This window comes from Canis lupus, chromosome 24, assembly GCF_048164855.1.
Source record: "Canis lupus baileyi chromosome 24, mCanLup2.hap1, whole genome shotgun sequence".
In the NCBI taxonomy this organism is placed as follows: domain Eukaryota; kingdom Metazoa; phylum Chordata; class Mammalia; order Carnivora; family Canidae; genus Canis; species Canis lupus.
The window spans coordinates 14487511-14503956 of record NC_132861.1 but is presented as its reverse complement, the minus strand read 5'-3'; the positions used below and the strand labels follow the sequence as shown (position 1 = coordinate 14503956).

Below are 16446 nucleotides of genomic sequence, written 5' to 3'. Positions count from 1 at the left end.
CTCATCCAGTGTCTGAGAGTAACCATTTTTAAGCAGCACATATGTTTTAGTCCATTTCATTAAGTAAACAGGAAATTACCAAATGGCTCATGACCTGAAATGATTCATGGAAGTTGCTGATTTTTAGACAAGGAAGTTTAGGGATGTATATGATAAAAGCAAGGAGCTAGAAGTTAGAAGGCTAGAGTTTTGTTTCATCTCTTTCCACCACTTACTAGCCATGAGATTTGGACAGATCACCTTTTGATGGTCAGGTTAGTCATTGGGAAAATGAAAACAGACTTGCTGTTGACCTTATGAGCTGGTGCATTCATGGAACAGGCATTTGTCGGGAGACATTGTTCTAGGGCTGGGCTGCAGCACTAAACAGATAGGCATCATTCTCACTCTCAGAGTTTGCCATGTTGTGAGTTAGAGCAAACAGTTTGGAAAGTGGGAATCAGAGCACTGTATAAATTGTAAAGCACTGGAAAGCATCATGGTGATTCTTACTTTAAATCTTCTATCCACAAAATTTAGGTTCTCTTTGAATTTAAGTGATAAGTTGGTAGAAATGCAAATAAGAGGTAGGTTTACACATAGACCTTACACCCTTCACAAAAATTAACTCAAAATGGAACATAGACCCAAATGTAAAATGATAAAACTCCTGGAAGGTAGCATAGAAAATCTAGATGACCTTGGAAATGATGATGGCTTTTTATTTTTTTTATTTTTTTATTTTTTTTTTTTAAGATTTATTTATTCATCCATTCAGAGAGAGCGAAGAGAGAGGCAGAGACACAGGCGGAGGGAGAAGCAGGCTCCATGCAGAAAGCCGGATGTGGGACTCGATTCCGGGTCCCCAGGATCACACCCCAGGCCGCAGGCAGCGCCAAACTGCTGTGCCACCGGGGCTGCCCGATGATGGCTTTTTAGATACAACACCAAAGAAAGGCACTTCAATGAAAGAAACAATTGATAGGCTGGACTTCATTAAAATGAAAAACTTGGGCTCTGTGAAAGATACTGTCAATAGAGTAAGACAGACCACAGACTGGGAGAAGACATTTACAGAAGACATGATCTGATAAAAGGCTGTTATCCATAATATACCAAGACCTCTTAAAATTCATTACTAAAAACATTAACAACCTGATTTAAAAATGGGCAAAAGACTTCAACAGACATCTCACCAAAGAAGGTGTACAGATGGCAGCACAGAGCATATGAAAAGATATTTAACATCATCTGTCATCAGGGAAATGCAAATTAAAATGAGATAACCACTTCATACCTTTTAGAATGGCTAAAATCCAGAAAACCAATAACACCCAAGTGGTGATGAGCGTGTAGAGCAACAGGAACTCTCATATGTTGCTGGTGGGAATGCAAAACAGTGTAGCCACTTTGGAAGACAGTTTGTCTGTTTCTTGTAAAAATAAACATACTCTTATCAAACAATCTGGCAGTCTTGCTCCTTGGTATTTACCCAGATGAGTTGAAAACTCATGTCCACATAGAAACCTGCACACAGGTGTTTATTCATCACAACACCAGTCAAACACTGGAAGCAGCAAAGATGTCCTTCAGTAGATGAATCATTAAATTTTGGTACATCCAGACAGTGGGACGGTATTCAGCGCTAAAAAGAAACAAGCTGTCTTGCCATGAAAAAACATCAAGGAACCTGAAGTGCTTATTACTAAGTGAATATAATTAATTGTAATTAATTATGGTTTCTACTGTGTGACATTCTAGGAAAGGCAAAAACTATGGAGACAGTAAAAAAATCAGCGGTTGCCAGGAGTTGAGTGGTGGTGGGGGCGGTGGGTGTGCAAGATGAATAGGTGCAGCATTTTAGGTCCACCTAAAGGATTTTTAGGTCAATGAAACTATTTTGTATGATACTATAATGGGGGATACATGTCTTTATATGTATGTCCAAATCCATAGAATATATAACATCAAGAGTGAACCAGATGTAAGCAAAACTTTGGGTGTAATGACGTGTTGATGCAGGTTTATCAGTTATAACAAATGCGTCCCTCTGGTGTGTGATATTGACAGTGGGGTAGGCTCTGTGTGGCGGAGCAAGGAGTATATGGGAACTTTCTGTGCTCTCTGCTCAATTTTAATGCTGTGAACTGGAAACTGTCCTAAAGAGTAAAGTCTATTTTTTAAAAAGTGGTTCTCTCTGGCAGAGGAGATAAGATGAAGGTGTGCCTTGTACTCTCAGGATAGATAGTTATTAAATGTTTATTGAATGAATAAAGGAATGATGTTAGGATTTGGAAATTCACACAGATCCTTACTCCTCTCTTTTTAAAAATGTTTTTTACTACATTTTTAGAAAAGTGGGAGTAGTTATGTCTGGCACTCACAAGAATCCATATTGAAAAATTTAACTCAGAATACAAAATATTGATTTTTAGAGAGTGCCAGAGTCAGCACTATATACTTAGATTTCAAAATGTGGATTAGAACAATTTCATGCCATTAGAGAGTGTTAGGTACAATGTAAGATAGCTAATGTTTCTGATTGTGAATGAAGCAAAATCTTAAATTTGGAAATGATTTATTTAATTATCTTGGGAAGTAAAAGGAAGGTTAAGGTCCCAAGATTCTATTTATACATAGAGCATACAAAATGAGAGTAATTTTTTCTTAAAGAAGTTTAATGGGAAACAACTCGCAGGATGGGTTATGTAGCAATTAAATGAAAATTCTTTACTCTCTGGGGTATTTTAAAACTATACAACTTCAGGTCAATTTCAGATATCTGTTATTATCCACACTGCATTTTCAAAAGTTCTAAAGGCCTTTGACTGTGACACTTTATTTTTATAGTCATTTGCACAAAATCCCACGTGTTGACAGTAATCGGCATTGGTGAGAACGTGTGAAGGCTGCCTCAGCACTTCTTAACAGATGGCCTTCTCCATTCATTTTCTTCTTTAGGCAAACATGCTGAAGACATATTTGGTGAGCTGTTTAATGAGGCTAACAACTTCTACATCAGAGCAAATTCTCTTCAAGACAGAATTGATCGCCTTGCTGTCAAAGTTACCCAGCTGGATTCAACAGTGGAAGAGGGTAGGTAATTGCATGAGAGCAATGAGCTAGAAGTGATGTTGACAAGACGGTAGTAATTAATTGCGGTGTAATCACTGCTTTTTCCTTGGGGTGGTGTGCTGATATTTCATGTTGTCCTTTTCTAGAAGAATATTGGTGGGGGGTGGAGCCCCCAACATTGGTTTAGTTAGTAATTTTAAAAGTCTTATCTACCTCATACATGCTACCCATACTTGCTTTTTAAAAAATAGACACATATTGTATTTGTTTTAAAGGATTCTTTGAATGTTCCTGGTCTTAGAAACCCTAGTTGAAGTCATTGGGAATTATTTCAAAGATACTTTCTTGCCTAAAAAAATCACAGAATCACTCCAAAACGTGGTCCAGCTATGAGGGAGGGTGGTACATACCCAGCATGACTGAGTGAAGGCGTCCACCTGCTGCTCTTGTTGGGGTCCATGCCAGTAAATAATCATGGTGATTCTGGTGACTTAACATCTCAACAAATAGCATTTACTGAAGGCCTTTAGGCATCATGGTTGTAAAATAAAGTTAATATGGTAAGCACCATGTAGGTAACTGATAATCATTTTGAGGCCATACCCCTGAAATTGTGACAGTTTCAATAAAATTAAAATCCAGCAGTTCCTTTTTAAAGATTTCATTTTCTGTATCTTTTGAATGAAAAACTGAGATTGGGCTGGAAAAAATCTCCAAAAAGAGTACAGGATATGGCATTTCATATTTATTTGAGAAAAATTTTCAGATTAACCATTATTTTTACCTTTATATAGTGGTAGTAAAGATTTCTCTTGTTGCACTAAACTGATCTTTGTATCTGATTTTTTACTAGACTTACCATAGTAGTATTAATAAGAAAAAATGGAAGTTTTAGTTTTTTTAAATGTAGTGTTTTAGGGAATTCATCCCTCATCATTTAAAAAATGTTTACTCATGATCAGATCTTTTTCAAAGGTCAATATTAAATTAATGAATTAGAAATATAATAAAAATGTAGAGCATTGAAATTCTAATATCCATTATGAACATTTTTTAATCTGATTTTTAAAATTGATGTCATTTGAAAAAAAGTAAAACTGTGGGTAGCTATTTGGTCTATTCAGATAAGGCATTTTAACATCTTTAGCCAGTCATTCATTTTTCAAATTGGTACCACAAATGATTTTTTGTATTTATTCATCTTCCTTCAGTTTTGTTGTGGAATCTTGCAATTGGCATACCAGTGATAGACCTTGAGCTGGAAAATGTTAATCTGTACATTAAAGTTAATAAGATTTCACAGTGTATCTCATATCCTTAAAATCCTTTTTCCAGTCAAGATTTACCTGATGATACTCTTTGGCATGGATTTTATAGTAGAAGAAACATTTGACCAACTTAGGAAATCTGTTTTATTCTGGGTCTTCATTTTTTTGCTGGGTGATCTTGGAAGGGTCGCTTAACACCCAACTAACTCTTGGCTTCATTGGTCAAGTGGGTTAGTGGGCCAGGTTGCCCATTTCAAAAGGTTCATGTCAAAGTTAGATAAGTTAATACATGAAATGTAAAGTGTTCAAAGAAAAATATAATCAGCCCTGATTTTCTCACCCCTAAGTGTAGTTTATATGCTGCTACTTTATTCCTAGGACTATACACACTTTGAAAAGCCTTGCCGTCTTTCCTTCATGTTAACATCAGGAAAACTTCATGTGTTTTTTTACATTTGTATACCTTTTGCAGACATATTTCCTACACATACTACAATTCAACTGGTATTAACTGAATGTGTTTTTCCTCTAGGATACCCAAACCTTTGTATTTACATTCCTGTTATACTCAACTATATTCCTGTGTGGTTTCTGAAAAATGCTATTATAAAGAATGATGCTCTAATACTAGGTTCAAAGAAATAATTAGATCACTACAGAAGAAAACACATGATTTGTTTTCATTTTATAGAGACAGCTGTTATTTATAAGAGGAAAGGAATTCACATGCTATTTAAGCATGGTTTTAAATGAACAATAAAAACATGATTTTGTTCTAGAATCATAAATTCTATTTATGATTGTGTCTTAAATGAGTTTTATTTTTAAACAGTTAAAAATATTCTATGTAACTCAACCTGGGGCACTTTTTTTCTAAATAGTGTCACTACAGGATATCAACATGAAAAAAGCTTTCAAAAGTTCCACAGTTCAAGACCAGCAGGTGGTTTCAAAGAACAGCATTCCTAATCCTGTTGCTGACATTTACAACCAGAGTGATAAGCCACCTCCTCTGAATATTCTTACACCATACAGGTATGGCTTCATGCATTCCCAGGGCCTTTTTATTCTAGATAAACTAAGAGAGAAGGACAGTGCTGTAAAAGTATTTTTTTCAAATTATGAAAATAATTGCGATTATTACATATGATGGAATTAGTTACCAGTATAGAATTGTTAAAAGTTTAATATTTTAAAATAGAGATAATCTCACCAAGAGAAGTGTGAGCTCTGATGTTAGCTTTTGTAGATAACTGTAGTAGATATCTACAAAAGTAGATATCTAAGTGTAGATATCTGAAGTAGAAGTGGGCACATTGCATAATATTGTGTGTGGGTATGTTCCATATTCATATTCAGAGTCCATTTTAAAGGAACTGATAATTCATTTATCATGCAGCAGAATACCTGTCTCAGCATTTCACCACTGCAGAGACATTTGTTATTTAATTCAGAAAAAAGTATGCTGCAGCAGTAGGAGTTTTTACAAGTGAATAATATAGTCAACAAATCAACCTGTTAACTGTAAAATGGTAGGACACATAATCACCACCAAACTTCCCAGAAAAAGAATGGAAAATCAAGGGTGTAAAAAACTAATATTAAGAAACCAAAAAATGCTTTTTAAAAACACCTCTCCTACTTCTTACCACATTAAGCATTTTCTTTCCATATTTTGTCACCTTCTTTCCCGTCTCCCTTTTCCATATACCTTCTCGTTGTCCTTCATTGTGCTGCTTGTTCTGCTCTAGCCTTTGTCTTCCTGGTAAACTTGTTCCTTCAGCCTCTGATGAGCACAGGCTATAGTGGAGGGTGGCCCTCATGGCCCCCAGGACCAGCTCTGCTGGGTGACAGATCCCCTTTACCATTCAGTGGGTTCTCTGCTTCCAGTGCCACTATCTTGGACCTTTGGTCCTTCTCGGGGAGTACCCAGAGGTTTTTTTTGGTCTGAATTCCTGTTCCTTCTCAGAGTCCAAAGGGAGATGCTTAGACCCATCCTTTACTGCAACTCTGCTAGTAAAGCAGCAGTTCCACCTGCATCCCTTTCTTTCAGCAGGGACAGAAAGATTATCTCAAAAAATGTGATAGAAATCCCATGGAGACTGTGATGGGAAAGGGCCAGAGAGCCACCATTTTCTCTGAAACAAGTATGCTTTTCTAGAAATTTTAGCACACTCCTCTAAAAATCCATGATCTGTATGAATACTAGTATTGTCAGCCTTGTGTTTTAACTTGTGATTTTGCTTTCATTCAGTAGGCATTTTGGGGGAGCAATTTCAGTTTTAGTTAGCACTGAAAGCCACAAGGGCAGGCCTGTTAAAACTTTCCTAAGACACCTCACTGGATATTCTGTTCTAAAGGAAAAAGCCTAGAAAACTCAGTGGACCACTTACATTTGATGAATCAAGAGCATGATTAGATACTTGTGATAGAAAAATTTTAACTGTATAATGTACAAATTGACTCTCATATATAGTGTATGTGTATATTCAGTTTTACGGAAAATAAAAATGTCTTTGACTTTTAATAGTATGTTTAAGAATAACAGTGCCAGGCGGCCCCGGTGGCGCAGCGGTTTAGTGCCGCCTGCAGCCCAGGTGTGATTCTGGAGACCTGGGATCGAGTCCCACGTCGGGTTCCCTGCATGTAGCCTGCTTCTCCCTCTGCCTGTGTCTCTGCCTCTCTCTCTCTGTGTGTCTCAATAAATAAATAAAATCTTTAAAAAAAAAAAAAGAATAACAGTGCCAACTCAAATGTATTTTTTGATAATAAAATAGTATTTGAAGTATATAAAACACTAAAGACAGGGTTAATATATGAGCATTACAACATGACCAGAAAATGAAGTATTTAGTTGCTAGCAGCACAGGACATTGCTATACTTATATTCTTATGGCAAGATTAATGTTTGTTTACTTATAGAGCTTCTGCCTTCATTAGGGTATTAGCTCCCTCTTTTTTTTTTAAGTGTGCATTTTATACGTCTTAAATTTTGTGGCAAGTTACTGCGAGCTTTTTTGAATCTTCAATCTATATGGAAGGCCTAGTATCTTAGGGAGACTGTATTTTTCACAGTAATGTTATTAATACAGTCTCTATAATACAGGTCTCATATCAGTTAGGAAACTTGGAAAGGAAGGATTTCAAGTAATCAAAGATTAAAGTGTAAAGCAAATTACCATGGTTGGTGATTTTCAGACAATGGGATGGGCCAGAGGAGCCCCCCTGAGAACTTGGGCCTTAGTTTGTGATGATGAGCAACTCACCAGAACGTGGCCTGGCAGGAACTTCAGGGACCGGCAGGCAGGATTTTTCTCTGGACTCATTCAGTTAGTTTTCTTTGACTGAGCATAACCTCTTTCTTAAACTCACTTCACCGTGCCTCATTTCATTTTGCTTTTCTCTGTGCCTCACATGACTTGTTGAAACACTGATTTGAAAGGTAAATGTTCTGCTTCCTCATGAAGGTAATCTACCGGCCAGATACTTATTAAAGCATTAGTAGTAAAGAGTGTTTCCTTCCTTCATGTCGTGATTATTTTGAGATTTGCTATTGATTTATATTACAACTTGGGATTTGTAGTGGTTTCATAATAGATGAATAACTTCTACAAATGCTTGAAATATTCTTTAGACCACAGTAATTGTAGCAGGACTTGAAAGTGAAATGCCGTGAGTGAATTCTCTTTGTGGGCTATTTCCACTTTTGTCACACTTCTACACTATGGACATTTTGCTTCTTTGCAAATTGAATTTATAGAGGTTCGGTCAACCTTATAAAAAGGGACAGCGTACTTATTCATTTTCATCCTAATAATATTGACATTCCAGAGTAGAGGTGAATATATATATATGTGAATATATATATATATACCAAGATTCTACCCATCTCTGTGTATGGCCTCTGTTGGAATAAGCAAAACATTTCCTGAAATAATTGGGGTATCAGATATTCTTGTTTACAAGCCATATTGTGATTTTGAGGCACTTCTCTGTACTTAAATCTGAATTGGTAAGAGTACTTTTTATATGATTATTCTAGAAAAAGGTGCTGTTCTTACATGTTCACCTTTTTCAAATAAGGAGCTCAGAGAGACTTAATGCGTAGGACAGTCAAAATGCCCTATACAGATGTTATCATCTCATGAGTTAAAATTAAGTGAATCTTCACCCCACGTGAAAATATCTAACAGCCTTCTCTCCTCCCCCGACTTATAAAACATTGATTTACAGAGATGATAAAAAGGATGGGCTGAAGTTCTACACTGATCCTTCCTATTTCTTTGACCTCTGGAAAGAAAAAATGCTGCAGGACACAGAAGACAAGAGGAAGGAGAAGAGGCGTCAAAAGGTAAGAAATTAGACTAAACCTACTGAGAATTAATTCTCCAGAGGCAAATATTTGCTAAGACTTTTGTACGTATACTGTATTTTTAAAAATGAGCTTGCTTGACAAATCTTGGAGTGCTTTTATTAAGACAGAATTCTTGGCATGTTGTGGGTTAGTGACCTTCAAATGTTTGGAGGCATCTAGATGTACTGGCCCCATAGAAGTGACAGTTTGGGGTGGAAGAGAATTTGAGATTTGAAAACAAGATTTAAGAAATGGAACATGGAAACAGTTTGCAGACTGCAAGTATGAGATATTCCCACTGAAGTCCAGGAAAGCATTCCAGAGGTTGGTTATTCATGCTGTCTCTTTGTGCTGTGGGTAGGGAGATGAATGGGGGAAATCTTGGAATTACTGCTGAGTGTTGAAATGGAAAGTATTCAGGTGAAGAAAGTATAAAGTATTTAAGTGAAGAAAAGGAAGATCTTAATCCCTTGATTGGAAAAGAAACAGATACCTAAATAGCCCATTGGTCCCCACACCTTTTTATATTAACAGGGATTTAAGAATATTTTCCTTTAAAATATGCTGTCCTTTTAAATGGTCTTCTAGGTTTCCCTTCTCAGTGATATTTTTGACAAAAATATCTAATTTTTTCAGCAGTGTTCTTCAGAGGAAAAAAGTCTTAGTCTATGGATGATTATCGTGTCTTCAAAATTATACCATTTCCTTGGCTGTTTTGTCTCATTACACATTCCTCCAACGCATAAAATTCTGATAAGAACTTCTTATTCACTTATATAATAATGTTTCTTGAATGCCTTCTAAATGCTGGATAAACAGTGGTGAGAAAGGATTATCACCGTCACAGGGAGATTACAATGTATTGGGGGAAACAAACATTAAGTAATCATGCAGCCCACTGGAACTCCTAAAGAGGCAAAGAAATTTGAAAAGTCTAGTACAAATCTGCTTTTATTATGTAGTAATAGAAAATGAGGCTAGACAGCCTTCATTTCCCAGGATTTCAGAAAGGCAGGTTACTTTAAATTTGGAACTGAGAGGTCTCTCTGAAGGAAAAATTACTTTATAAAATTGAGAGATGAGAAATCCATTGTTTCTGAACTTGGTTTCATTAGTTTGCTGGTTTAAAAACATTTTTATAATGATGCAGATAAATATGGAGTGGTAAGAGTGTAGTTACAGTGCCTAGTAAGTGTTGTGAAGGAAAAGTATGGTATACAGTGAGTGAGATGACAAGAGGGGAATGACAGTGTAAATGAAGTGGAGTTCATTCATTCAGAGTTCCAACAGTGGGGAGTTAGAAGTCAGCTAAGCAGAGTGTGTTTGTCGCATGCACGCACATGAGTGAGGTGCTAGAGGAGTGAGGGGGTAAAGGGGGTGTGGGGTGCTTCAGAATCAAGGAGCATTTGAAGTAGAAGCAGCCAGGATCATCCCGGGCTAGGAGACAGTTGGGCACGTTCTGGGGACTTTAATGTAAGCCAGTGTATTTGGAGGCTAGATACATCACTGTTAATACTTAGTCATAGTTGGTTTGTGTATGTGTGTGTGTGTGTGTGTGTGGTGTGCCTGTGTGTGTGGTGTGCATGACGATGGGTCATTTTGGAGGCTGAACCACTGTAATGAATGTTGCAGATAATCATAACACTTAATCTTTAAATACGTCAGCATACATCTCTTAAAAGTAAGGGTGACAGTTACTGATTCATTTAGTACAGTGGTTTTTAATCAGGTCGTGTATTGAAATCCATTGAAGTCTCCCTCCTTTTGGTTTCTACAAGTATACAGACAATACATGCTGGTTGTAAAACACTCACATTACACTGAAGTAAATGCATTCATTTAGAAAATTTGGGGATAAGTTTCTCCCTTCCCCAGCTATCACCAGTCACTAGTAACGATTCAGTGTGCACATTTTTAGACATTGTAAGCATTCATAAACACATGTATACACATTTCACAAAGTACTTTCATATGCATAGAGTTGTACTACTCATGACTTATACACACACACGCAGACATATACATATATTGACTAATTAAAGATGTTCTTCATTCTTTTTAATAGTGTAGTATTCCAAAGTGTGCATGCTACATAAACTATTTACCCAATACTGTATTAGGACGTGCTTAGGTTGTCTGAATAGTTGCTTAACAGTACTGTAATACTACTTTACTCACATGCAGTTATTTCTTCTGGGTAAACTTCTAGAAGACAAATAGGAGTTTTATTTTTTGAAAGACACCATTATGTTGCCCCTGACCATTAAAAGACTACGAACCAGTCTTTTACGCTCTTAACAGACTTCTTCCAGATGTAGATATCATTATTTTTTTGATGTGCTCATCCCTCCCTCAAAAAAAAATCTAATTTGCATTACCAACCTTTTTGTATCTTTATTTACCATTTATGTATGTTCTGTAAATTCCATGTTCACATCCTCTGCCAGTAAATCCCCCAGGCCTCCTGAATCCCTCTGTCGACAGCCTGGCTTCATCCTGGCACACTGTGAGCCATCAGCCATCCTTTCACAGGACCTGCCCCGGCAGCTTCCTGACTGGTGGCCCTGCCTTCCCTCTCTTAATCTGTTCTCCACAACCGAGAGGGATCTTCTGAAATGCCTCCTCCATGTGTCAGCCTCTCCCTTCTCACCTGCCAGTCGTTTCCATTGCTCTTGAGATAAAGAACAACACTCCCTGCTTTTAAGGTCCTGCCTACCTTTCAGGTCTCAGGAACCATTTGCCCTAGTTCCCCATTTACCTTCTTTCATTCCTCCTGCTGTGCTGCTGTCGCCCTCAGAGTGGATGCACAGTCTCTCCTCTCTGGCCATACACCTGGCCCCTACTCCTTTGCAGAATTAACACCAGCTCACGTCTCAAGTCATTCCAGGACACTCCCTGACTCCCAGATGAGGCAGCATTTGGTGTATGATGCATTTATGCTTTACCATATTTTACAACTGTAGATGTATTTGTGTGATCTTGTGGGCCTCCCCCACTGGATTGCAAGCTCTGTGAAGGCAAATTCCTTGTCTTCTTTGTGTGCTGTCTGTATCATCAGCACCTGACACAGTGCCTGAGACAGTGAGCACCATATGCTCACCTGGATCTGATCACTAAGTTAACATTTGTTTTTGTTTTTGTTTTTGTTTTTGTTTTAATAAATTTATTTTTTATTGGTGTTCAATTTGTCAACATACAGAATAGCACCCAGTGCTCATCCCGTCAAGTGCCCACCTCAGTGCCCGCCACCCAGTCACCCCCATCCCCCGCCCACCTCCCCTTCCACCACCCCCTAGTTCGTTTCCCAGAGTTAGGAGTCTCTCATGTTCTGTCTCCCTTTCTGATATTTCCCACTTATTTTTTCTCCTTTCCCCTTTATTCCCTTTCACTATTTTTTATATTCCCCAAATGAATGAGACCATATAATGTTTGTCCTTCTCCGATTCACTTATTTCACTCAGCATAATACCCTCCAGTTCCATCCACGTCGAAGCAAATGGTGGGTAAAAGTTAGCATTTGTGATGTGTACCCTGTGTAAAGCCACATGCAGAGGTACTTTAACAGGAGCATGGTTCAAAACATAGTTCTCATCTTCAAAGACCATAACATCTTATGGGAAGTACAGGAAGCATACATACATAGAAATAACTGTCTTCACCTTTAAAAAAACACCTATGTAGGATCCAAGTTTTTCTTGGATACATTTTTTTATTTTTTATTTTTATTTTTTTTTATTTTTTTATTTTTATTTTTATTTTTTTTTCTTGGATACATTTTTGATGGCAAAATAGGGCTGGAGCAAGAAAGATTCTTTGTATGAGAAGGTAAGTTCTTATGTTTTCATTTTGTGTTAAGCTAGTTGCAGGATTAGCTTAAATATTCTGTATAGTCTTTTGGAAACTAATAATAGAGTATTTGGAGTTATTTTGTGAAAGATGATTGCATATTAACAATTCAATCAAAATTGTGTAGTGGTAGGGCATGATCTGCCTGTATCTCAGATATTCATCTATATAATGCAGATCTGAAAGATCTAATACATTTAAAACAAGCTAAAAAACTTAGTAAGGTGTGAATTCTCTACTAGAAATGATGATAAGCGATTCCTGTAATTAGCTGCAGTAGAGTAGCTTCTATTTATTTAGGTTAAATAGTTAACTATCAGTTACTTCTCCTGGGTCTGTGTCGGGTAAGAGAATATATACTGTGTTAGAATTTTCTTAACATTAGTGTGATCTGAAATGGAAATGTCTCTTGTCTGCATGCCGGGCTTGTTTCCCGTGCATTACAACTGCATTTAACCTGCTCTTTTCCTTTCCCTTCTGTCTTGGCATGCTTGCTTTCTCTTCCTGGACATCAGGAGCAAAAGCGTATAGATGGCACAACCCGGGAGGTGAAAAAGGTTAGGAAGGCCAGAAACAGGCGCCAGGAATGGAGTATGATGGCATATGACAAAGAGCTTAGACCCGACAACAGACTGTCTCAGAGTGTGTACCACGGAGCATCTTCCGAGGGATCCCTGTCCCCAGACACTAGGTGTGTGTGCGTGTGTTGTAGCAAAGCCTCTGCGTAGTACTTGGTTTTATTATATGTTGGAAACCCACCAGTGGCTTTGGTGTTTACATGGCCCACGATATGTTTCAAAAAATTTCCTTAAAAATTAATTCTATTTATTTTTTTGATTTTTGAAATAACCCTTTAAAGCAGTTTCATTTTGTGGGTTACTTTGTATGATTTTCCACTGCTCTGACTTAAGTTTATTGTTCCATTAATCTAGATTAGTGTTTTTAACACTGATGCTAAATTTGGACTAACTGCCAGTGACTTACATTTTTATTTTAATAATCATTTAATTCTTTCTCTCCCTCTTTAGCTTAGAATGTTGAATTTCCTTTGCCAGTTGATCTAAAAATAATGAGCAGGTGGTAATTGATGTGCATACGACGGAACTTTGTTCTTCTTTTTGGTAACCTTTTCTAAGAGTGATGAGCAAAAGAGACACACCAGTTTACTAATCTTATGTATTCTAATTTCAGGAGAAGAATTCTGTTGGAGTTACTTTAAGAATTTGTAAGCATTTAAGTAAAAATATTCTTTGCAGGTGCAAATTATGTGGTCACTAAGTCACATTTATTGTAAAAGGGATTCATGGAACGATAGAAACTCACTAGTCAGTTTGTACTTCTGGTTTAGTTTCCTAGTTCTGCTTTTGTAAGGCCTCGGACTTCCACTTGCCAGAAGCCCCAGAGTCTTCCATCAGCATTTAAGAATTTGAATAGAGAATTCTAATGTGACTCAAGGATGTTTCAAAAACAGCAACAACCTGGACCTTGCCTTATATTTGTGTCCTTTTTTCTTAATTTTTATCTCTATAGCCTGGGTGTCTAGCATAGACTCTGCACACAGCAGATACTTCGTATTTAATAGTTACCCTGCCCAGAGAGGCTGTCAGTCATTGGTTGGCTATGACTGGAGGCAAGTTCTAGGCAGTTTTTCTGTACCAGCTGCTGTCTGCTCAGTCCTAGGGAATTACTGGAGCTGTAACTGAGTTTTTGCCTCAGGTGTGAATCTCTACATCCATTTATTTCCATAGGAAAAAAGCAATGATGATTCAGGTTTGCTCACAGGCCTAGGAATGAGGAAGGGTACTTGAATATGATAGATAGCACCTAGGGTGTTTTTTGTTTTTTTGTTTTCCAACTACTTTGATTATGACTATTTACTCATGTAAAACATATACTTTATTTGATAATATTCCAAATATACTCTTATTTCAGTAGCTACAGATGGAAAAATGATGTTTTAAAATCTCTCAGTTGAATGATCGCTATTCATCCTAGCATCTGAGATTCACTTGTTCTGTGTTGGGTATAAAATTGATGATTACTGAGATTTTTAGTATTCTGCCTTTGTATTTCTGTTGTTTAGATATATCTTCATTTCTCTGGTTTTTCAGAAGGCAATTTCTATTTCCCATGGCCTCTTAATGTCAGCGTGCACCAGATAATAGATTAAAATTCATTATTTATTTTTTTTTAAATTCATTATTGTACTTGAATTCTATCCCTTAATTTAGAAACTTCACTTTTTTCTTATTATAAAATAAGATGAACAACTTATATTTGGAAATTACAGAGAAAAATTAAAATATTGTCCATAATCCTATTATCCAGAGAAACCACTGTTAGCATTTTAGTGTATTTCTTCTTTGGTCTTTTTTCTGTACAAGTATATATTTTTCTTCTACTAAGTTGGAATCATGCTCTATGTTTCCTATCTTTTGGCCTTTGTTATTTCATATTTCTGTTTTAAGTATTTCTTAGAAACATGGTTTTTAATGGATGTATGGGAGACAACTGAGTTAAATATCAGATTTCATGGCGTGTATGTGATCTGTTCATGTAAGTAATCTGATTTAACCCAGCCCATATAAATAAAACCTAACCATGAAATTTTCCTCTCTCTGTAGATCAGGAATGGTTTGGTTGTAAACATGAATTTAGGATGAGAATTAACATGCTTGCCTACTGCTCTCTCTCACCATTATCAGGTGGTGTGATACCTCCAGTCCAGGTGTCCCTGAATTTGTCCTGTCCTGCACCCCAGGCTTTCTGATTGCCCACCTGTCTCCCCACAAGACTCTGGGGGAGTCTTGGTTCTCCCACTGTGTCTCCATTGCCTACACTTTTTTCTTTTCCATGTGGTCTTCACTCTTAGCAATTCTCCATTCTGTGCCAGATAATCAGTGCCGATCAAGACACTTCAGGATCATCCCACTCGTCTCCACGTTCGTACAGCATCTTCTGTGGCTGACTGCTACCTTCCCTCAGTAGTCTCTGTCCCCCAGCAGCCTCTGACTCCCCACCTCTCCTTCAGCCCTCTGGTGACTCCCCTCAACCATGCAGCCCCTCTCGAGCCCACCCTGCACCAAAGCCCTGCCCTCTCGAACTCTCCTATTGAGTACTCACCACCTGTTCCTTATTCCGTCCTCCATCTGGTCTTCCTTCTTTGACTGGCTCCTCTGGGGCTCCATCACAAAGCGATTTTATGAAGGTAGCACTCTGAGTCATGCCATAGCCTTTACAGTTTCCAGCTCCTCATCTCATCAGAAGCATTCTATATTTTGCTAGATAATTTCATTTCCTTGAGGAAGTGTACATACCATCTGTTGACATGGGTATACACACAGAGTCAAGTACACGTTACCAGTGACTCCAGAGTTTTAGGTATTTATGTTTTTCAAATATGCTCAATCTAAAGCCGGGTTAGGTTCTTCCCCCATTAAAAATATTTTTAACTCCCTTGCATAGTTTGTATACTTGAGAGTACCTACTCATATGCACACTGTAATCTAGAATTTATACTGCAATTAAGGAGGGAAAAAACAGGTTACCAGTTATTATTAACCTGCAATCAAGGAAGGAAAAAAAAAAAGCAGCCTCTTACTGTGCAGGACGCTTTTCTCTGCCATGTGATGCTCCAGGTAGAGAAGCTACCGTCTGAGTTTCAAAGATGGAAACTCAGTCGGTGTCTTCCCCGTCCCCCACCTCCCCAATGTGTGTTTGCCTCTTTCCTCCAGAGAGAGAGACACAAGCTGACCCCTCACAGAAGCCAGCAAATACATGTGAGAAGAGTAAGGACCAGAAGAGAGGAGTGGGAGAGGAGGAAAATGGGCATTGAGTTCATGAGTGACGCCAAGGAGCTGGTGCAGGCAGGGGGCACCACTGAGGACACGGTGCCCAGAGGGTTCGTCATGTTGCTCTCTTGGC

The 16446-nt window shown here is 37.7% G+C and overlaps 1 protein-coding gene across 13 annotated transcripts in view; it reads left to right on the top strand.

Moving 5' to 3' along the window:
• WASF3 (WASP family member 3) overlaps window positions 1-16446 on the top strand; it is a 133477-nt gene that overhangs the window by 108156 nt on the left and 8875 nt on the right. For 12 of the 13 annotated variants that reach the window (XM_072795711.1, XM_072795699.1, XM_072795705.1 and 9 more), the window contains 4 exons: window positions 2941-3075; window positions 5204-5357; window positions 8556-8673; window positions 13038-13213. In XM_072795711.1, the coding sequence (XP_072651812.1) occupies window positions 5224-5357; window positions 8556-8673; window positions 13038-13213 (428 nt within the window). In that variant the 5' untranslated portion in view covers window positions 2941-3075; window positions 5204-5223. Of the gene's footprint in view, window positions 1-2940; window positions 3076-5203; window positions 5358-8555; window positions 8674-13037; window positions 13214-16256; window positions 16424-16446 lie in introns of all 13 variants that reach the window. The other variant, XM_072795710.1, reaches the window with a different exon arrangement.